The sequence below is a fragment of the Hyaena hyaena genome, unplaced genomic scaffold, assembly GCF_003009895.1.
Source record: "Hyaena hyaena isolate Hyena2069 unplaced genomic scaffold, ASM300989v1 scaffold_201, whole genome shotgun sequence".
In the NCBI taxonomy this organism is placed as follows: domain Eukaryota; kingdom Metazoa; phylum Chordata; class Mammalia; order Carnivora; family Hyaenidae; genus Hyaena; species Hyaena hyaena.
Window position 1 is genome coordinate 1,611,975 of NW_024080833.1, and position 23,122 is coordinate 1,635,096.

Here is a 23,122-nt window from a genome sequence, read left to right on the forward strand (position 1 = left end):
AAAATTTTTAAAGGCAAAAACGTGGTTCTACCCTTGGCCCAGGCCTTAGTGCTTTATGTTTTAATTATCAGACTCGCCAGCCATACTCTGTCCTTGCCATCATTGTAGTCCCGGTGCCTTGCATGGTGCTTGATGCTTGGCACAAATCCCAAAGCTAAGTGACATTTTCTGAATGGCTGACACGAATAATTGGAAAGGGGAGGGGCAGAGAGCAAAAACTGACCCTTAATGTTTGCAGCACAATGAATGTTAACATTTTTATTTCTTTTATGATGAAGAGAGTACAAACGGCTGGGGACAGAGACGTTAGAGGAAGAGGAAAAACCGTGTCACCTCTGCAGAAAACACCCCTTAACTGTACAAAGAAGAGAAGTGGAGTCTCAGGGCCACCTTTCCCAGCTGGAAAATTGGGACCAACCCAAGTGAGTTTGCCAGTAACTTCCATGGCTACCGGGCATATGCCAGCCTTCCAGGCGTCCTGGCCACATCTCCAGGTGCCAGGGACTCAAACCCTTCTATTCGCAAAGCAACCAGGCCACTCTTTCTCCTAAGCTCCTGACCTGAGTCCATTCTCTGGTCTCCGTCTTCCTCCTTGTGCTTGTTGGACTCGAGCCAGATTTGCATGGGGTCTTCTGGTTTCTGCGTCATTGTCAGTACGCTGTGGTATGTGCTAACAACCTCCCTCCCATTCAGGGGATTCTTCCAATATAAGGTCTTTAAGCTCTACCCCGTTTATCTCCCCATCTCACCTCTCTGTCTCCTCCCCCCTGGAGCACAGGGCTCTGCACTTGGACTTCCAGACAAGCGTGGCTTATGTGGAGGGGAGAGTGGAAGCATATCCCCTCGAAGCTTGGTGAGGACTCTGGGTTTCATTCAAACAGACTGAGCTGCAAAGAGCCTTCCGTGCCACCCTCTTTAACCTCTGTTGTTCTCTCCACTCCACTGAACCCCTTCACACACAGCGCTCAGCCCCAGGCCTGCCCGCAGCTCATCTGGTAGTAAAAGCAGGAAGGAGGCTGTGGCAGGTGCCCTGGGAACCAGGCATTTTTCTGGCTGTGAGCATGCACACTGTATACGTGGTGTGCAGGAAAGCCATTGTCAGTCATAGAAAACGGTTGCTATGGGACGTGTTGAAAGTGAGAACACGATTTAATTGTGGATTTTATTACAGGTGTGATACTAGTCAGAAAGGCCCAGAAAGCTGGCGCTGCGGTCACGAACCAGCTCAGGGAGAAGAAGAGAGCAGCGGAAACTGCTTCGGAGCTCCAGCTGATGCTGACATGTGTGGACATCCTCAGGTCTCCTGGCCCCGTTCCTCTCACCCAGATTTGGTACGTGGTGGCTCTAAACATTTGCAAATTCACAGTCATAGTCAGTCATTCGGCACATTATGAACTTCCACTGGCGATCCCTATGGGGAGAGAGTCAGAAAGCCAAGCCAGTGAGGAAAATCACTGCAGAGGGAGAAGCAGTGAACGACCTTTGGAGAATTCAGGAACCGAAGGAGCACCTAATCTCATGTTGTTCTCCATGAAGTCTCTAGAAAGCCCCAGGTAACCATCTGTGAGGCCGGGAGTCCCAGACGTCTCCTCACTTGGGTCAGGTGGCACCTTGAAGGTGACTGATGGGTTCCTGGCTATGTGAGGGTCCCATTTGTCACTCGGGGTCTGCTGGCCACTGCTCTGCCCCATGATTACCTCAAGGACAAATAGGTTAACGGTTTGGAATAAAAGCATTTATTTACCATTGTCTCCACTTCACTGTAAAGACTCCCCTCTTAAATGGGCCATCCATTTGCTCATTTATTCTTTTACTGAGAACTTACCGTGTGCTAGGCTCCTCACTATACACTATGTGTTTCTGTTCAGAAAACAGCTCTATAGGGAAATGAAGTGAGGGGACACAACTCCAAACTTCCCTAAAGGGAACAAGAAAATGCCTGCCATTTGTGCACAGCAAAAATTGAACTGCATATCTGTTCTAGAGGCCAGGCATGGGGATGAAAGTACACAGCACTGTTCGATTTTGGAAAACGTGGTGTGGGTACATTTTAATGAATGTTCTTTGCTAAGGACAAACCTATGTTCTTTGTTCACCCATTTAACAAAAATCTACTGAGTGCCTACTCTGCATGGTACTCTTCTGGAATAATAATAGAGTTTAGCAGTGATATGACAATTGTACCCACTATTTGGTGAACATCTTCAGTATACCCAGCTTTGCACTGGTGCACAGGTTTGCTCATTTAATCTTTACAGTGATTCGTGGTTTAGGTGAAGAAGCAGACTCGGAGAAATATGTGACTTTCCTTAAGATAATTAGGTGACAATTTCAGATTCCAAGAGTGTTGAATGCAATTCTGGCTCTTTCTCTTATACCACAATACCATCAATAAGCCCGTAACCCCATCAGGGGACATGGCTGTCACATCCTTTGCAAAGTCCCCACAAAGGGCAAAAATAAAGAGCCATTCCACCTGTGATCGTGAAAATCCTTCTAAAGCACAGCTGATCATTTAGTCTTAGACTTATCCTTCTCCCTTCTCAACCTGCTAGGCTTGAAGAAGCAACCTTCTTTCCAGTTTGATTTATCCTCAACAACAACCAATGCTGAGAAGGTCTCCATCCAGCCTCCCATCTGGAAGATAGTTCTGGGAGACGCCACTTGCCAGCAGCTATGGGGCGTGCTGCTCAGTCTATTTCAGGCTTTGGAATTCGGAGTCTGTTGCTTCAAGTCATTTGCTTGAAATGATTGGCAAGAGAGTCTCCCAAGACAAGTCCTGAGGGCCTTGGTGCCCAGCTATTTCTTAGTATTTATTCCTGCGGTTGTCAGCGGAGGACATGGCTTCTTTTAGATGCAGATTAGGAAATTGGTGGCATGCATGTTTATAAAGTGAATTTCATTACGCTAGGCAAGTCTTATTTATCCATATACCAACAGGCACAGATAAGTAGGCTCTTAAGCCCGGCATTCACATTACTCTTTTAAGAGGCTGTTAATTGATACTGAGCAAATTTTAGACTTGCTCCAAAGAGAACCAAGGGACTCACTCAGGCTCCATCTCTGATTTCTTTCCAGCACAGTGGCTCTCAGGCAGGGACACTTTTGCTCCCCAAGGGGTTTTTTAGTTGTCACAACTATGGGGGAGGGGAGGTTACAACTGCCATCTAGTGATGGGGGTCAGGGATGCCGCTAAACATCTGGAATGACTGGACAGGTGCCTGCAACGGAGAATCATCTGGCCCCAGATGTCAATAGCGCTCAGGCTGAGCAACCGTACCAGGAAGAACCCACTATGATTTGCATATGGAAGGAAAGCCCCTGCCCAGTAGGTCGGTCCTGTACTGATGATATTTCTCCAAGGAAGTGGCCTTGGCATCTTTCAGCAGAGCTCAAGGAACCCACATTGTGGGTCTTTAAGCCACTGGTTGTTAGTGACGGCAGCAAAATCTCACGGCTATGTTCATTTTAAACAAATGCATGACATGGTATCTCAGTTTTCCAAGATTCTGGGTTAATCCGCATAATTGAAAAATTTCAAGCCAATAGGAATTGGGTATTTTAACCACCAAAATATATTTATTTTGTAGTAATTTTGGATGGCATTCTTTCTGTATTGTAGCCCTCCCTGCCTTCTTAAAAAGGTGATGCACAACTAATATTCCTGTGTATGTGGAGACATCAGAAGAATACTGAACACCCTTCTGCACTGCTATCCAGTCTGTCCTTTGGGATGACACACTTGCTAACTGTCACCAGGTTTCCTTGGTTTTTGAATTCTCAGGTCTTTACTTTTCTTAAAAATTGTGTGTGTGTGTGTGTGTGTGTGTGTGTGTGTGTGTGTGTGAGTGCGAATGATGTCATTTGGCTGCTTCTTCTCACTGGGGAAGAGCTTCATTCTAAGTATTATTTTCCCATTCGTTGTTAGATTTTCTGCTTCTAGAAAATAGGTAACTCAGCTAGTTAAAAATGTATCGAAAATAAAAATGATTTATGTGGGTTTCTTATGAATAAACATAAAAGTTCTTTGCTCATGGAGCCTGAACCATGTAGTCTGCCTTTTTAGAGCTGCTTAATGTTTGTTCTTTTGTTTTGTGTTTTGTTTTTTAGATTCTGGGCCATGTTAAATATGTTAACTTCAGTTAGGGGAGATGTCGTTTCACTTAAAAGCTTACATTTCCTCGAAAGATAAGTTACACTCACATTCATCATAGTCCATTATTGAATGAGTCAAAGTAGGTTTGTTTTGTTTGCAAAACATTTATGGGTCACTTCTTGGGAATTCATATGCCGTGTAAAGTGAATATCACCTGATGGAAAGTACCTGAATTGATCAATACCTCTCTCTATTTTGGTAGGAAAAGATTCTCATGTTCTTCTCATTATTTTGTTTGGAAGAGTTTGGGATAGGATTGGGAAGCTGATTAAGAAAGGAGATGGAAGAAATAGGTTTTGTCATTAAGTTATGTAAATCCTCCCTTTTCCTTTCTTGGTGTGGCTTATCCCTTGCCCTTCTGTACTCTCTGTCCCCACAACACAAGGTGGGGTCATCTAGAGACAGGCATCAAAGGGGGTCTAGTTTCACTCCTTCAACCAAGTTTGCCCTTTCCTCCTGATACTGGGTCAGAAAAAGCTCTCTTTAAATCGAGTGAAAGGCAGAGTTTAGAACATCATGGGAGACCAAGATGAGGCTTTCCTGCTCTCGAGCTGCTTGGAGCCCATCTTTAGCTCCGAAGGTGAACTGCTCCATGAAATGGTTGATGAGAATAGCCTCATTCCCATGGCTGTCCTTAACCCTGGAAACCGCTTGCTTAATTCTAGACCAAGGAGGATATATACTAGAGGAAATTCCAGATGGAAATTCCTGCTGACGCGGTCTTTTCTGGGAGCTGGTCCCCAGCTCCTTGGACCCCCAACCCCTGGGGAGGCTCACCTTTCCACCGCAGAGAAGGTGGTGGTCGCTCCTCGCATATAGTAGTCATAATTGTAGGAAATCATGTCCATTTCTTCCCCATAGTGGCCTGGATATTCTGTGGTTAGCCTAGGCAGGAGGAATGAGAGTTTAGAGAAAAAAGATAAAACACACTATCATTACAAAGAAGAGATGGATGACGTTTGAACATTACAGGAAATCCAAGCCAGAGTTTGATGGCCTCCAGTACGCCTTTCCAGGCTGCAAAAAGATGATGGGCAGTTTCCTCCCACTTCTCATCTTCCTTCTTCTTGTCATTAAACTACACACTGAAAAAGATGGAGATAACTCCCCAGGCCTTGAGGAAATATTAATTAATGTCAATATTAGTCCATTCCATGCAAGTCCACTGGAATCATGTTTCTAAACTGTGGACTGTGACTTATTAGTGGATCATGAAATCAATTTGATCGGTTATTTTCAAATGAGCCTTAAAAATGGGGGCACTTGGGTGGCTCAGTCAGTTAAGTGTCTGACTTGGACTCAGGTCATGATCTCATCGTTCATGGGTTCGAGCCCTGTATCGGGCTGTGGGCTGGCAGCTCAGAGCCTGGAGGCTGTTTCAGATTCTGTGTCTACCTCTCTCTCTGCTCCTCCTCCATTCATGCTCTGACACACACACACTCTCTCACTCTCTCTCAAAAATAAATAAACATTAAAAAAGTTAAAGCATAAAAAGTAGAATAGGAAATATCAGAGCACATGCTAAAGGTTGTGTGTGTGTGTGTGTGTGTGTGTGTATGTAAAAGGTTTGTTTCAAATATACTGTATATGTGTGTGTGTTTATGATGTATGTATGGTGTAATCGTTCAATATGTATTTTTTATTGTGAGTCATGATTAAACTTTGAAACATATTAAAATAATGTTTAATCCCCACAAAGGTAGTCTTTTCCTTGTCCACTATTGTTTTGTGGCACCTGAAACTGTTCCTGCTATGTAGTAAGTATTTGCTGAATAAATAAATGGCCTTGGGAGAGTCATTGATTCCCAACTTCCTGGTGTAGAGAAGAATGAAAACTACCTTACAGGTTTGTTATTCAAACTAATACTGGTATGTGTGATGTGTAAATGGTAGAAGTTGAAATTGCTGCACTAGGAGCAATTTGTTTCTTATTCCTCCTCCTTTTTCCTCTTTCTTCTCCAAGATTAGGTCAATCCCAGGCCTCCCTATGAGTAGGTTTGCTGTGGTCCACCCAGAAACAAATCTAAAACCTCCTGATGCTTGTGAGGGATCTTCAGGACCAAAAATAGTCTGTTTCGTGTGGAATGGGTGGGCCAAAGTCTTTTTTTTTTTTAAATTTCTAATGTTTATTTTTGAGAGCGAGAGAGACAGAGTCCAAGTGGGGAGGGGTAGAGACAGAGAGAGAGAGAGAGAGGGAGATACAGAATCCAAAGCAGGCTCAGGGCCTGATGCGGGGCTTGAACCCAGGAGCCATGAGAGCATGACCTGATCCAAAGTCAGACACTCACTCGACTGAGCCACCCAGGCGCCCCTGCCAAAGTCTTATCTGCATCTACAAGGCAGTTAGTGAATGTCAATAATTTCATCTGATTTGGGTCCACCAGGTCATTTTGTGTTATTGTATACGTGTTGATGATAGAAAGATCTTCCATGATATACACTTAATATTGCAAGGATTATCATGAAATCTTGAAAAGAGTGATCTGTAAACTAGAAGGGCTCCTACGAGGATCTCAGGACTTGGATGCAGCAAGTCAGTGGTTAGTTCAAAATAACATGGGGCTAGTTAGAGCCCTTAAAGCCCATTCTGTAGGCTCACAATTGTTCCTTCTTTACATTAGATAGTCATCTTGTTGGAATTTTCCCAAGACATAATTATGCTCCATTAGGATGCCAAGCCCAATCCAGAGTGGGTTATGTGTGTTTTGCTTAATGTGTTAATGAAAGGAAATAAGGCTCTGCTAATTCAGAAATCTATTCTGTGCTTCTAAAGAGACCGAGAACAAGGACTTCCTCTTTCTAATCAAAGTGTTAAATGACTCATAAATGGACTTAATAGGGTCCCACATGGATCCCATTGGTTTGTGATCCATGAGGATTCTAACAAGTGCTAGACTAAAGTTTAACCCCCACAAAAAAGAGGCATTGGTTGAGAATGTGAATCATGTAAGTTAGGGTTAAAATAAATGGGGTAGGAGGTGTTTCCCTTACTTCAGGGAACACAAAATATTTTCCAGAACTTTGAAACACTCTTTGGATACAATGCAATGCATAACAGCTAATTGCCAAACATTTTTATATGTGCTAAGGCAGAATCTATATATGGCAATACTGCATTAAGTTAAATCTAATTGCTAAAATTATTTGGAAGTGATCAAACTAGATATATATTTTGAAGTTCTTACCGATCTGACATCAGATTACTTGGTTAGTTAAACAAATTTGGACTGAAGTGGAAAAGAGAGGCTTGCATTTGCATTTTCAAGTTTTAAGCTTCAAAGGGGAAAAATTGATCTAATAGTTTAACTAGAATTTTCTATTGCTTCATTTTTGGTAGTGATCAGATACAGGCCCCATTGATCAACTGGACAGTTCGTCTTGAAGCCTCTCTAGGGGGACTGCGATCCGGTAAATTTCTGGATTGTCCAGGAGAAGACATGCATGGTCGTTGGTACCTTTCCATCTTGGGCCCAGCAAGGTTTTTGTTTTACTTGATTTTTGGTTCTTGTTATAATTTTGTTACAAAACTGTGAGATGACGTTTGGATTATTTTACAGGACCCTGGATTAAAGGAGGCCAGGGAAGGAATTTACATATTGATGGAAATTATGACACTAAACATGTAGAGAAAGAAATGGCCCAAGTCATTAGTATATTAGTATAATCTTGAATTGCCCCAAGACCTCCTAGAAAGGGAAGTACTGTTTCAATACAATCAAGGATTTTGAGTTTTAGAACCAAATAGATGTGTCTCCATTCAGTTCTTGATGACATCATGCACATACAACATGTCTTCGTAAATGAAAGCCCCGGTAATAGCTTCTATGAGAGAAAAGAAAGAATGTAAACTTTCAGAGCTAGATACTGAAACAGGGGTGTAGGGACTTGTCAGGACATCAAAAGAGGCTACAAGGAAGCAGAAGATTAGGGCTTCAAAAACGATGGCATTGGGCTTCCTGAGGGTGGGTGGGGAAGAGTTCTGTGTGGTTCCAGCTTCCTTGTGAATTACTGGGTCACTTCAGGTAGCTTTTTGGCAAAATAATAATAATAATGAATAAAACAAAACAAAACAAAACAAAATCATACTGAACATTGCCATCCATTCCTAAACCAATTAAAATAATCTAGCGTTCAGCTTGGCAAAATGAAGGGAAGCATCGGTCTTCCGAATTGAATAAAGAACAGTGTCTTTATTCAATGCCCTGAAATGGGTGGATTATTGAAGCTCCTCTATTTGGATTCTCACATATTCCTTTACAAAGAACTACTAGTGTGTGAGTGTGTGCTTCCTCCTGTCACTTTGGATGAATGACTGTTGGGGTACACTTTCTCACTCTATGATACCTTTTATGCCATCTGCAGGCAAGACAAAGAACTTGACAGAGAACTTGCAAAGTGAGGAAAACTAAGCGAGAACTTAATAACGTAGAACCACTCAGACAGCTTCTTGTGTTAGATGGGGTTGAACAAGATGGAAAGAAATTAAACAACATCTTCCTTCTGAGCTGAAGAAAACCCAAACTGAAGGGATTTTTAAGATTGATAGAAGATACGCTCATCAAAGACTCTTAAAGCACTGAAATTATCAACAGATCCAACCAGAATCAAAACTGGGCTGCTGAGGAGTCCGTTACCACGGATGGAGCCGCAGCTGACACATGTCCCTGCTCCTTTGGTATGAGAATGGCACGTATCACAGAGCCAGGCCCAGATATATATTATCACAGCCATTTCAAAAGAGGGAGTAGAGATACAATTTAGTTGGATAGAGAGGCCAGTTTTACTTGTTGTTAGAAGTTTGGCTGAGGACTGGTTCTAGTAAAGGAAAGGGTTTTAAAATCTATTCCTCAGCAGACAATGACTCAGTGTAAAACCGTATCAAAATCCATTTTATTATTGATTACGGAGCAGTTGAACCTGCAGTCAAACTTCATAGCACCAAGATCGGTTTCTCACACATCTATCTGCTGGCGGTAAGGACAACTGGGTTAAATGAACACCTCCTGCACACTGCAGTCAGGCCACGTGCCCCGCTGGTGAGCACAGGGACAACGGGGCCTTGTCTCATGGCCCCAAGTCTGCTAGGATCACCTCCCCAACCTCATCCCCCCTGGTGGGACAGCAGAGGAGCACAGGCTGCAGCCTCCTTGCTGTAAAAACAGGAAGGACAGCCCAGCTTTTACAAGCTAACCAATCAGAAGGGAGCTTCAGGCTTTTTATAAACAAGAATAAGCTGAGAATGTTTTCTGACCCATTCTTCGGTGGGCAGCCCACATTCACTCAACACTTTGAAGAAACTTCTGGTCAATCCAATCTCTCATCCTGTTTTGCTCCTATTTTCACCATTTCCCAATCAGCACCTTATTTTATTTTAATTTTTATTTTATTAAGTTTATTTATTTTTGAGAGAGAGAGAGAGAGAGAGTAGGAGAGAGACAAAAAGAGAGGGAGACAGAGAATCCCAAGCAGTCTCCACGCTGTCGGCTCAGAGCCTGATGCTGAGTTTGAACCCATGAACCGTGGGATCATGACCTGAGCTGAAATCAGGAGTCAGACACTCAGCCAACTGAGCCACCCAGGTGTCTTGCACACCTTATTTTAAAGATCCTATTCTCATGTTCTATTACTTGTCAGCACCACATATGTAGCATTGACTTAAAAAAGCAGGGTCCCACAAACATGTCTTGTTTCATGATGATGGCCAATGTGGTGAACTCCTTAAGGGGTCGGTGGTACCTGGCAGCATGTAGGTCTTAATGATCCAGTTCACAGTGGCATGAAGGAGAAATTTAGCATTTGTGGAACTGATGTGTTGAGGTTGGCCTACGTTCTCCATTTAGCTACAAAGAAGATGTCCCTCCCTGGCAGGCAAATCAGTGAGAAGGTTTTTTTAAAAATAAACTAATGAGTTCATGGTCAATCCCCTTGCATGATACTATTCCAGGTAAGCCAGCAGGAATGAGCATATTTCAGGTTTGACTACTTTGCTAATGGCCTGGCATCTCCAATAAGAGCTGGTTTAGAACCTGTCTCATTTATTTTTGCAAAGATGAGAACGGTGAGACCCGAATGCAGTTATGCATGAAGGAAAGCACCTGCGGAGGAAGAGCCACCTGGCTTCACCCCCAGAGAGCGGGGGAGTTGGCCCCATGGGGTGGACCTGGTGGCCCCAGGTCTCTGCCGTCACCAAGATGCCATCCTCGGTGGAGAGACCTTAGACCCTGACGGGAGGAGAAAGAACCTCGGATGTTCATGTCTGTCTTCCTTTGGTGTTTTGGAGATTTATATTTCAAAAGGTTCAAATATGTGTCACAGCCCATGGAAATGCAGCTCCAGAGGTATCTCTGACTTCAATTAGAAGAGGAAAACCTCTAGATATTTTCCCAATTGCTCTCTTGGAGCTGAATTTCTAGCTCACTGGCCACGCCCGGGGCTGCTCAGTAAGCACATTTATTTCCACTCTTCCTGGCTTTCATCAGCCACATTACATCATGGTCACCCAGGGTCTAAACATTGAGGGGAACAACTGCTTCCCACATCTCTGCTCCAGCTGAAATAACCCCTTTCTTCTCTGTTCTCACTTCTAGATGCCCACTACCTTATTCCCTGATACTTCACCTGTGTGGGTCCTAGTTTCTCCTTTGGATTGAGAGAGCTCAGTACTGTGTGGAGAGCTGAGGGTTGGGAGGCAGACAGACCTGCCTGAACAAAGTTCGGACCTTTGAATCTGTCTGCTTCTGCACCTCAGTTCCCTCATCTGTGTGAAAGTGTCATAATTTCTGGATGTGAGAAGTAAACAGCTAACCCATGGGCACGTGCTAGGTGGGTTAATAAATAAATTAAATAAATAAAAGGTGCCATCGTCATCATTACTGGGAATTGAATCAAAGTCTATAAATTGTACCTATTAAAAAAATTTTTTTAAACAATACGTATTTCTTATTGAGAAACAGAGAGGGACAGAGTATGAGCAGGGGAGGGGCAGAGAGAGGGGGAGACACAGAATCCGAAGCAGGATCCAGGCTCCGAGCTGTCAGCACAGAGCCCGATGCAGGGCTCGAACCTACAAGTGGTGAGATCATGACCTGAGCCGAAGTCGGACACTCAACCGACTGAGCCACCCAGGCACTCCAAATTGTACCTATTTTATATCCATTCACATTCACTGGCTGATTATATGAATTAATGAAAGGAGGAATTAATGATTATCTCTGGACTCCAGGAAAGGCAAGAGAATCAGCTAGAATGGTGCAACAGGTTACATCTATAACTGCAAGGCTTACTTTATTCTGAGGAGCTACGGGGGCCTGGCTTTGGGTCAGCCAGTACTCACTAGCCAACAAGCCACATCTCTGAAATTGCTGCTTTTGAGGTTTGAGCATAGGGAAGGACACATCACTACGAGGCAGGCAGCACATACATTTCTAAATTATAAATATGGCACAAAAATTGTGACCGGCCACTTGGGCTGATGAAAGGTATGATGGATTCTGCTCTAGCTCAGAGTGGCTGTTGTCCCTCAAAAGGAGCGCTTTGGGCCTCAGACAGTGCAAGGCAATGATTGTAGAGCACAGCAGCATCCAAACTCAGTGTGAGTTTCTTTAAAATGTAACATCCAGTCCTATTTTTTCAAAGTGCGGGTGTCTTCATCTCTATAATACCGGCTTCCAAGTGGCTCAGAGGAACCAGTGCAGAAGCCGCCTTCCTCTCCCGCCTCTGGGCACAACACAGCAGGCACCTGAGCAGGGGTGGGGGCGACAGACTCTGCAGGGGAGGTGCCTGTGGCGTCGTTCTTGTCCCTGCCGTGAGTTCGTGCCAACACCACCCGTCTTGTATTAACAGCTGAACCATGAGACCACAAGTTAAAGGTTAGTTTGACTGAGTGCTTTAGAGTGGGGAGAGAAGAATATTCTGGTAAGCTGATTTCATTATTGTGGACTACAGCTATCTAGGAATTACGGAAAATGTTCTCTGGCTACAGACTCGAGCTTCAGGGAGAGGGGAGCTAGGCAGCAGAGAGTAGAACACGCAAGAGTCAGGATATCTAGGTTGGAGGAAAACTGAAAATGTCATCTATATTGATTCTGAAGAAGAAACTTTTTTTCTTTTCCATCAAAACACACTCTGCAATGAACCTAGTGAAAGGCCACAGGTTTGGAGAAGAACCATGAGAAAAGGAAATAGATGCTCAATTCAAAACCGTTCGTTCCTGGGACCCATTGTCTACGCGTGGCCAGCATTGCCTGCTGATGGGGGACGTTCTGGTGCGTGGCAGGCAGCAGCTGTAGCTGCTTGGAGACTGGGGATTATTACAAACAGGCTCCCAAGGGTTGTGGCGTCTTCAGTTACATGTGTTTGTGGTTGGCAGATGACTGGACAAAGAATTTGAATTTTCATACGTAAATAACTATGTGTAAATTTACATATGTATCCAATCCAGTGGCGACTGTTTAGTGACAGCGTGTCTCAATCTATCTGAAATTCACGCTTTTGCAAGAGTTCAGCGAGGCTATAATATCTGACAAGAAACTTCAGTGAAGTCAGAGCAGCACATTGGTCCCCACCAAGCAAATAAATGTCTCACTCATCTGGCAGTTGGTTGGAGGATTTTGTTTCTTTTTTCCCCTGCAAGAGTGGTGCTATTTCTGAATCCTTAAATGCCTGCAAGCACAAAGATGATAGATGCTCATTTAGCGAGCTCAAAACAGTGTCGGGCTCAGTGCAGCACATAAGCCTTCAAAGTGGGAAGGAAAAATGTCCCCACACACATGCGTCTAGTTCCCTGGGAGGGAATTTACGTCAGTTGAGGTGACGTAAGGGAAGGCTTCAAATACGAAGGTTATCAGCAGGTTTCAACGTGGGAAGGTGTGGGAAAACACTCCTCACTCTGACAGGCTGTTAGAAGGATCAAAGAAAATAATGCATGTGAAAGAATCCTTTTCAACTAGAAAACAGCATCCTATCAGTGTGAGGTTTCGCCACAGTTCCCGTCCCTATGGGCTTGCAACATTCACTCTAGACATTGATTAAGGGCCTGTTTTGTGCGAGGCAATCCTCTATGAGACACAGAGGAAGTAAGACCTAATTTTTGCCCTAGAGGCTTCATTCAGTTTAGAAAGACATATAATATAAGGAACGTCATGACTCAGGCAATTTAAAGAGGCCACTAAAATGTCTAGACGCCCCAGTGGGATAGTGAGTCATGCACGGTGCATGCGGCAATCTCCCTTCACTGCTTCTCCATGTTTTCCTTTGAAAAAGTATCACTGTCTTGGACAGCTGCGGTGGCTCTCTGCTCGACCACCATGCAGTCAGAATAGATGCAGCTAAGCAAAGCCTTTCCCAGGGGGGACTTGCCTCCAAGTTGACTTGCGGTGTCTTTCTGAGTAATTCTCTCCTCTTTCCCCCCAAGCTGGTTCTGCTGACCCTCTGGGGTGGGGGGAGGGAGGGGGTGGACCATTGCAGGCAAGGCTCGAGGTGAGTTTTGCCATGCGGCCCTGAATGTCTCGGGCAACTGAAGAAAATTTGCTCATCTCCCTTTTCTCATTGTTGACCCAAGGAGTTTTTTCCTTAGTATATACTTCCATGTTCATTAAATTGTTCACATCTTTAGCAACTCGTGCGTTGCATCTAAGGGAACTTGAGGGGCGCCTGGGTGGCTTAGTCGGTTAAGCATCCAACTTTCGCTTAGGTCGTGATCTCACGGTTCGTGGGTTCGAGCCCCGCGTCGGGCTCTGTGCTGACTGCCAGCTCAGAGCCTGGAGCCTGTTTCAGATTCTGTATCTCCCTCTCTCTCTGACCCTCCCCTGCTCATGCTGTCTCTCTCTTTCTCCTAGAAATAAATAAAACATTAAAAAAAAATAAGGGAACTTGAAAAGTCCTTTCTAAAGTGCGTGAAAGGAAGGACACCCAGCAGGAGGAATCTGGAACCAGCCCCTGAGTGACCAAGGGAAGTCTGAGGGATCATTAGAAAATTAGTGGAATTTTAAGACATAACAATCTGGATGCCTTTGAGAGTCTCAGCATTCAAAGAAACAGGGTAAGCTTCAAGCAATGATACTCATATAGTGACACAGATTACAGACCCCATAGAACATGGGGACTCTGGGAAGATTAGATAGTGCCCCTTCATCCCACCTTTGTCTCCATCCACCCCCATCTCTGCTGTTCGATAATTTTTCTAAAATGAATGAGTCTCAGTTTCTTGCCTGCCTTGTCACCAAAAGCTTTGGGCCCCAAGCGCATTCCCTGTCGTTGTTGTTTGCCTGGGAGCCAGGTGGCCAACCAGAGACTGTGTGACCATAAGATGGAGCAGACCCCCACCTCTCTTGGCAGAGACATTGGTCCTCTCGTTGATGAGACAGGCAGCCACTCCAGCTCCCTCCTCCTCTGCCTGGGGAGGAATGAGTCAGCCATTCCTGGCACACGGTGCAAGTGGATGGTTTCTTGTTTCTCTGCACCGCCAGCTCCAGACACGGGTTCTGCCTCCCGCAGGGCGATCTGGCCCCTGACTCTGATGGCCTTGGGTAGAGTCAGCCTTTGAAAGGCCTATTAGTTGGTGAGGAGGCTGGATCTACACTGCAGCTGGGAGGGTTGAAGGGGATAGGTCAGCTCTGTGTGATCGTAGTTGGTGGCAATACCGGGCATATATAATTTTAATCCTCACAAAATTAGGAAGAAGGCTGAAGTTACTCATCCATTCATTGAACAGATGTTATCGAGTGCCTCATAGGTGCCTGCCTGGCGTTATTTAAGGGGCTTGGGTGTGTCGATACAAAAATGTCTGCTTATTCAGGGCTTGCGTTCTAGGGCAAGAGTGGGAGGGTGGGGACAGATTAAAAAATTGGAGTAAGTAAGTAAATTATATTTTCTGGCCTCTTCACCTTCTTCTGCATGCCCTCTAGAAGCATTTATTCAAACATTCATTCAATAATTGGCACAGACACTCTTTTCTGAGCATGACACTAGGCATTGGGGTACGAAGATCATTGAGTTCCCTGTATCCTCTAGATGTTCCCAGTCTAGACAGAGAGAGGGAACCATACATGCACAGTTCAAATGTAGTGCACTGAGTGCTGTAACAGAGGCATCCATGTGGGGCAGAAAACAGAGTCCCCCACACCTGGGCGCCCCCTGCCCTCAGGCTGTCCATCCTCCCCAGGGCAGTCCACTCTGGGCTGACTTCTCTTTACCCCTCTCTCCTGAATGTGCTCCTCTGGGTCACCCAGTGTACTCCAATCCTGATGGTTCTTTGGGAGCCTAAGGGGACGTCTTGCCAATGTGGTAATAGATTAACTATTAGTTGGTTGCTTACTCTTTCAGATAATTTATTACATTTTAACTGGCTTTTAACTCCTTCTGACAAGGGAGGTGCATTTCATGGTGGGGGTGGCCTCTGTTGGCAGATTGAGGATGGGGAGATTGGGGAAAGCCACATTTCTCAGGTCACTGGGTAGGCTCCTACCTTCTCCTCTCTCTATCAGTAGGGCCCAGTCATCTTTCAGGCCTTCATCCTCTCTTTGAAAACAGTTCTGGGCATCTGATTGCCCTTTGCAAAAGTATCTTTGGAATCAAGGAATTTTTAGGACTCAAAACAACCTCAAAGAGAGCGGCTAAAATGAGCAAATCAGAGAACTCTAGATGCTGGCGAGGATGTGGAGAAATGGGCACCCTCCTACACTGTTGGTGGGAATGTAAACTGGTACAGCCCCTCTGGAAAACAGTGTGGAGGTTCCTCAGGAAACTAACACCAGAACTCCCCTATGACCCAGCAATAGCACTGCTAGGAATGTACCCAAGGGATACAGAAATGCTGAGGCACAGGAGCACATGTACCCCCAATGTTCATAGCAGCACTCTCCACAACAGCCAAAACATGGAAAGAGCCTAAGTGTCCATCAACAGATGAATGGATCAAGAAGATGTGGTTTATCTATACCATGGAATACTACACGGCAATGAGAAACAATGGAATCTGGCCTTGTGTAGCAACACGGATGGACCTTGAGGGTATTACGCTGAGCGAAATAAGTCAGGCAGAGAAGGACAAATATCATATGTTTGCACGTATAGAAGGATTAGGAGGAATTTGACGGAGGAACAAGGGGGAGAAGAAGGGCGGAAATGGTGGGGGAAAGGGAGAGAGGCAAACCATGAGAGACTCTTGAATGCTGACAAAAACTGAGGACTGATGGATGTGGGGGGGAAGGGGGGATGGGCATGGAGGAGGGCACTTGTGGGGATGAGCACTAAGTGTTATGTGGAAACTAATTTGACAATAAACTATTTGTAAAAAAAAAAAAAAAACAGCAAACAAAACAAAACAAAACAAAACAACCTCAAAGATCTTTTAGTGGCTTTCAGGAGTTTGAGGACTCCTGAAAATTCTCTATAAACTTTTGCTTAAGCATACTGAAGTGCATTTTCTTTTTCCTGAAGACAAGATCTATAGCTTTCATGAGATTCTTAAAAACCTCAGAGATCCAGAAAAGGTGGCTAGACTTGAGACCCCATAGAGAAGAAAAGTGACTTTCTAGAGATGTCACAGTGGAAGAGGGGAAGAGGTGGGGGAGGAGGGGAGGGAGGGAGAGGATACGTCAACACGGAGCCATAAACACAAGCTTCTTGTTGGCCCATCAGTGTTGCCACACTGCACCACCACGCACGGGCTTTAAGTCTTTGCCTTTGGGACCTGTCACAGTTCTAGCCTATGCCCTAGCCATGCCTGTGCACCTGCCACGGTGGCGTAAGAACTGTTTTATGGAGGCAGCTTTGGAGAGCTGGAGAAGGCCCCTGCTCCATCATAGGGCTACTGACAGTGGCTAACTTTGAGCTCTGAATTTACTAGTTATCAGTACTCTTTACAGAAAAATGTTAAGCCTTTGGAACTGCCCATCCTTACAGCCATTCAGGCATCTGTGAAACAAAGCTGTCTGGTTGCAGAAGACAGTATAACCCATAAGGCTGCCCTTTCTAGCATCACATCGCAGAGAGATAAATCACTTGAATGAGCCACCCTTCAAATGTTGACACTTGGGATCCCTTGTCTGAGGCGGAAATGTCTGGCTTGTTTGCACACGGAGGAACCTGGGACAAGTTGTGTTATCAACACCCAGTGGAAGTCGTCAGGGTAAATAAATACATACATATTCTCCTAGTCAATCTAAAGGCCAGGTCAGGGGATACTGGGCAAACAGCCCAGCGAACAGGAAGGGAACGCAATTATACATACTGGAATTACACATTGATCTAGAAAACACTGGCTTCTTTCTTTAGTCTATAATTATATACCCTGTTTGCCACTCTGACCTGGGAGTGGGTTGGTTTCTTCCTAAGAAGGTCTACAGGAAAAAACACAGGTTCCTGAACAGGTCCAGCAGCCCTGGATGTGCTGAGAAGTTAGCGTGATAGAGGGAAAGAGCCCTAGAACAGGAGTCAGTAGGTGTCAGCTGTAGAGGTCACATCCGCATGAAACAGCTGGGTGGCTTTGGACAAGTGGCTTCCTTGTTCTATTGTTCTGTTTGTTTTCTTTCCTGCCAAAAGAGGGGTGTAGGTGCATTGGGTTGATGACGTGAAAGGTCCCTCCCTGCTTGAATATTATTCTAGCCTTTTCTTTAATTTTATGTATTCTTTTCCTTCTATATGAATGCATCCCAAGCTTGCCTATGACAGCCCAGGCTTATCTGAAGCCAGAAACATGGACCAGAGCACCCCCAAACTCCCCTCCAGACTCCAGGCTCCTTCCACCAGGCTCACCAGCAGGAATATGGACATCTCTTGCTGTAGCGACAACAGTAAAACTGCCATTCCCGATCCAGCACGGACTCGAAGTAGCGGCTCTGGAACCCCGCCACCAGGCCATTGTTGGAGCACGTCTGGTACCTGAAGAGAAGAGAACAAGTCCAAGTGAACGAACGACAGAGACACCCAAGACCCCGGCTGCCATAGTTACCAAGCCAGGCCATGCTTTGACTGACCTAGATTCCCAACAATTTATTCCATTTTTATGCAAATAATCAAGACTTTGTTATATTTGTAGAAATAACACACGCTCCCTGTTAAAATTCACATGATTCAGAATCTTTCAGCTGAAGGAAATTTGTGGAACACTATTCCTGACAGACGTCTATGAATTTATAGTTGGATAGAAGAGAGCATAAGTGGACAGATAAAAAGGAATCTAGACTTTTACAGATGCAAGGTTGTATTATTCATGCCATTTAGAATAAAAGAGAATACAATTTATTTTACTTGAATTTAAAGTGAAAAGTAGACACAGAGAAACACAATGAACTGATCAATTTCAAATAAGAGTTTCTTTTGCTCAGGAGCAGAGCCCTGGGAGTTAGCACTGGACACCCCACTGGCAAAGCCCGGGCGGGTGCAGCGATTTGCCCAGGGCCACCCAGTGGGAAGCTGGTACCGCACTCCCAGGTTGTCACCACTTACCAGGAGTCTTCCTACCACCCACTAAACTGTAAGCTCTACGTGGTCAGAACAGACTTTGCGCAGGTTTATCCTCAGTGCCCATGATAGGTCCGGGCATATGGAGGTACCACCACAGGGTGGTGACAGGCAACTGAACTCCGCAGACTCCCTGTAAGAGTATTTTTCGTGTCTTATACACTGTGTTCTATTTCTCCTGTCTGGTCCACAGACCCTTCCTTCAACCATGGGCATGGTACGCATTCCTTATCACTAGGCTGCTGCTCTGGGGATCAGCCCCTTTTCCCTTCACAGCACCTTCTTAGCTAAGCAGTGGCCTTGGGTGGTGTGAACCTTTCTTCCTTTGTCCCACATCCTTTCTCCCACCACCCAAATCCCACCGGTGCCTGAAGTTTGCCACTTCCTGCTGGACGACAAGGATGCTATTCTCCACCCGGCCACAGAAGGCTCCCACCCTATGGTAGTGTGGGGGTTGCTCACAAGTCCTTCCAAAATAAGTCTTAAGCTCCCTCAGATTCTCTGTATTCTCCCTCCCCGCCTCAGCCATTGAGCACGACCCCTCTCACGGGTGAGTGGAGCAGGTGGTTGTCTATGTGTCCTGGCCTGACAGCTGCTGGAACACAGCCCTGTTTTCCAAGAACAGATGAGTTTCCAGAAATGATCACCGATAAGGTAAGAATAAGTGCTCTGTGCTGATAAGTGAGAGAGGCCATGCTGGCACACGTACTATAAAACCATTGGTGGTGACTGGTTTCATGTAATTCTTCATATTTGGTAGAAATGATCTTGTGGATCTGATGAAACTAGATATTAAATATATTTCATGGTCTGATTGGAAGGCATCTGTCTTTTCAGTTCATTTATTATTCATTTACCCATTCATGCACACCTACATTCATATATGCATGTATATCCTCACTCATCCACCAGACACATGTGTACCCCAATACTCTTGCTCCTTTTCGGTATTGGTACCCACACTTCATGTTGAGGGAACTGAGACCTGGGCTTGGTGCTTGGCCAGCTGCACAGACTAGCCTGGGTTGCTGTCCCTGGGACCTGCAAGAGGTTCCATCAGACCCTAGAGAACTCAGCTACAGGAGATCAGGAAGGCAGATTAAAATGCCCTTGACACGCTAGCCTTCTTTGCTCTCCCATTGCTCACATCTCATCAGGAGCAGTAGCCCTTGGGGAGACGCCTGGCACGTTTTGGAAGCCACATGATTGGAATGGACTTCCAGGGTCTGGGACAGTGGAGAGTCCAACGTGGTCTATTATATCCTCGTCCTAGCAGTGTGAGTGAGAACTTTCAATACAAAGCACTAAAAGTTGTAAATGAAGTTTCTGGGATCTTGTTTCTTACCATCACTACAATTTCTGGCTTCCTCTAAAAAGTATTCCTTCTCAGAAGTGAGCCAGGCTGTGGTTTCCCTGTGGCTGTTGTTTCATTGTTTTGGTTTGTCCTATGCACTCAGATCACCACAGGGACAGGGTTTGGAGGGTGATAATTTCCCTCAAGTAAAAATAAGTGCAGCAGGATAAGCTGATCTGTTCCATGGGGCACCAGCTCTGAAGGCAATCCAGGTCCTGTGACTTCTCCACTGGCAGTCAGCCTGACAGCTGGCCCCACCGTCCCGTATGGCAAGTGTGCCTGTCCCTCCCTCATGCTCCACCCCAGGAATGCTGCCCTGGGAAGATCACTTGGACGCTACAAGCCGAGGGCATAAGAACAAACGGTAAAAGTTAGATAAACACACAGGGCTCTCCTCCCCTATCTTCTGTCCCCTTACCTACACAGGTTGGTAGAAGGAGTATGCACTGGGGTTTGGTAGTGCATGTGGCCAAAACATGAAACTACTCCTTCCTGAGTTGGATTTTTGCTGGGGTACATTTTCACTCTCATGGGGGAATCAGTAGAGCAGAAAGGCTAAGAGCATGGGTTATTGGACTGCTGGACCGGTGCTTCATCCACTCCCGGCTTTGTCACCTTGGGCAGTCTTCATACCCTCTGATAGCCTCAGTTTTCTCATTTGTAAAATGGGCATAATAATCGCACATACTAATTTAAGTTATTGTGAAGACCAAATAATCCAATGCATATAAAACTCTGGTGCTTAATAAATTACTTATTGTTGATGCTTTCGAGGCTTAGTAGATTATTATTGTCATCCTACTTTCATTTTGTCCACTTGACAATTGTGAGTAACTTGACAAAATCTGCGTCGGCTCCCTAGTCTCCCATCAGAGGAAAGCTGGTGGGCTCCAATGCATTCCTGAGCTTCTGTTTCCCTAAAACAAAGCTCATGCAGGTTGGATGTCTTGGTTACAGACACACACCCACTTTGTAGCATAGATACTTCAGTTTCACTTATCACCCCCAGTAGACGGTAAAATCCTTAAGGGAAAAGATGACCTGATCTTTGGTTTGAATTCTCTACAGTGCCTGTCACAATGGGGATAGCAGATGTTTAACAAGAGAACAAATGAACAGATAACTGGTCAGGTGTCTTCCATCCCAGAGGCAGAGTTGACTTGGAAAAGCCCATCACTCAGACCCAGAAAGGACCCTAAAACTCCCCCATGAAGTTTCCAGAACCTGAGTGAGTGATCATCTCCCCATGCCCACCCCATCTCCTTCAGGAATGAAGTCTGCTCAGGGTGAGAATGTAAACTGAGCAGAGCTTTGGGCCTTCCTCCTCTCCCTTCCTGTAACTTTCGATCTTTTCTGAAAGCACGTTACTTGACAAGACTCACTTAAACATTTGGCCACAAGCTGCAGGATCACAAACACCGAGCAGGTTGGGGAGGAGAGGGGTGAGGGTGGCTGTAGAGGGGAGGGGCACGGGGGAGCAGGTGAAAGGTGGTATGACTCAAGTGATTCAAACTCAGTTTTTAGAAGTGGTTAGTGATGGGGGTGCCTGTGTGGCTCAGTCAGCTGAGCAACCTGCTCTTGATTCTGGCTTGAGTCATGATCCCAAGTCATGACCCCATGGGATGGAGCCCTGCATCGGGCTCTGTGTTAACAGCAGGGAGCCTTCTTGGGATTCTCTCCTCCCTCTCTCTACCCTTTACCTGCTTGTGTGCTCTCTCTTGCAAAACAAGTAAACATTAAAAAAAGTGGTTGGTGATGAAAGGCCCTTCAGAGGCTCTACTCCACTTCCCAGCACCTGTGCGGTTCTCCTGAATGGGCCTACGGAAGGGTAAGGACCCAAGCCTGCGGGTTTCTGGGTGGATTATGACGGGACCCCAGGGAAGCCGTGGATACAAATCCCCTGCGAACCTTGGGGTGCCCTGCTTCAGAGGCTGTCTGCTCCCCTTTTCAGAAGGCAGCCTTTCCTTCTCACCAACCTGTGAAGGCTGGAGGCTCAATTTTGTTTCACAAACTGGATCATTGTTGGCCCTGCTCCATCTGCCAGAGGAAACTTTCTAGAAGGCAGATCATGAGGCAGTTAGTTATTCCTCCTCTAACAATGCTCAGGGACGGACCTGCTATGAGGAGGTGGCCTTTTGAAAAGGGCTTATCTCACGGCTGTCACCCTGAAAGCAAAGACAGGGTGTTTGCTTCTCCAGGGTCTGCCGCAGTCAAGCAAGGAAGCATCAGGTGCAGGGGAAGAGCTATTGTAGAGGCAGCAGCAGACCCGAGTTCTGCCCTCACCAGGCTGTGTGGAGCCTCACCTCAGTCACTGTGAGCACTGGATGAAAGAGTGCCTGCGAAACTCTTGGTCAAGATGGGAACTGATAGGCTAGGATCCAAACACATTCTTCTGAGGCCAGAGCTCCCATATAGGAACAATCAGAGGGCACAAGCTCCTCCAAGACAGCCCTCCGCTTCTGGCCCATCCTCTGGCCAGGTTTCTCCCTGCCTCCTGTATTCTCCACTGGGTCCAGGGCTGTTGGCCAGGCCAGACGAGAGGACTGGGACAGAAGGGGAGCACATGTGCGGTTTTGTTGGTGAACTCCTCTGTAGAGTTTTAGTTTCTCCTTCCAGGCTCTTCTGGTTTCAGTCCCAATGTATAAAAAGTTCAAACTCTTAGCAAGTTGAGGGTGGCGGTGGGTCTGTTGTAGAACAGAGTAAAGCAGTGTCATACTGGTCAAGAGCTTGCAAAGTCCCATGGAATGGGTGGGCTAGCCATGCTGGTCTCTTTCCTCCCAGTTCCATGGACATGCAGTGTGCTCCAGGGCTGCTAGTCAGTCTGCAAACCCACAGCAGAGATGGAAGAAGAGCAGCTTTGCCTGTCATCCAGGCCAGTGACTAGCTCCCTGGGTTGGGGAGACTGTGACACTGTGACACAGCCTCCTTCACCCCCCTAACTTCTCCCCCAACCCAGCTTGATGAGGGCTTATTTTCCACCAAGAGACATTCACTATTTTAGAGTGAAGCTTTGATTCCCATTAATTCTCTTTCCCCCAGAATAATCCGTTGAGTTGCTCCAAGGCATTTATAACAGAGTTCACAGGGTTTCAGAATGTTTCTTAAATCTTTCAACAAATACTCATCAGAACTTACTCTATGCTTGGTGC

The 23,122-nt window shown here is 45.6% G+C and overlaps 1 protein-coding gene across 1 annotated transcript in view; it reads right to left on the bottom strand.

Moving 5' to 3' along the window:
- Positions 1-243: 243 nt before the first annotated feature.
- Positions 244-23,122, bottom strand: part of DPT (dermatopontin) — a 29,773-nt gene continuing 6,894 nt past the window's right edge. The window contains exons 2-4 of the mRNA XM_039241889.1: positions 17,912-18,037; positions 4,934-5,041; positions 244-1,411 (exon numbers count right to left, since the gene is read on the bottom strand). Coding sequence (XP_039097820.1) covers positions 1,345-1,411; positions 4,934-5,041; positions 17,912-18,037 — 301 coding nt within the window. The 3' untranslated portion in view covers positions 244-1,344. The remainder of the gene's footprint in view (positions 1,412-4,933; positions 5,042-17,911; positions 18,038-23,122) is intronic.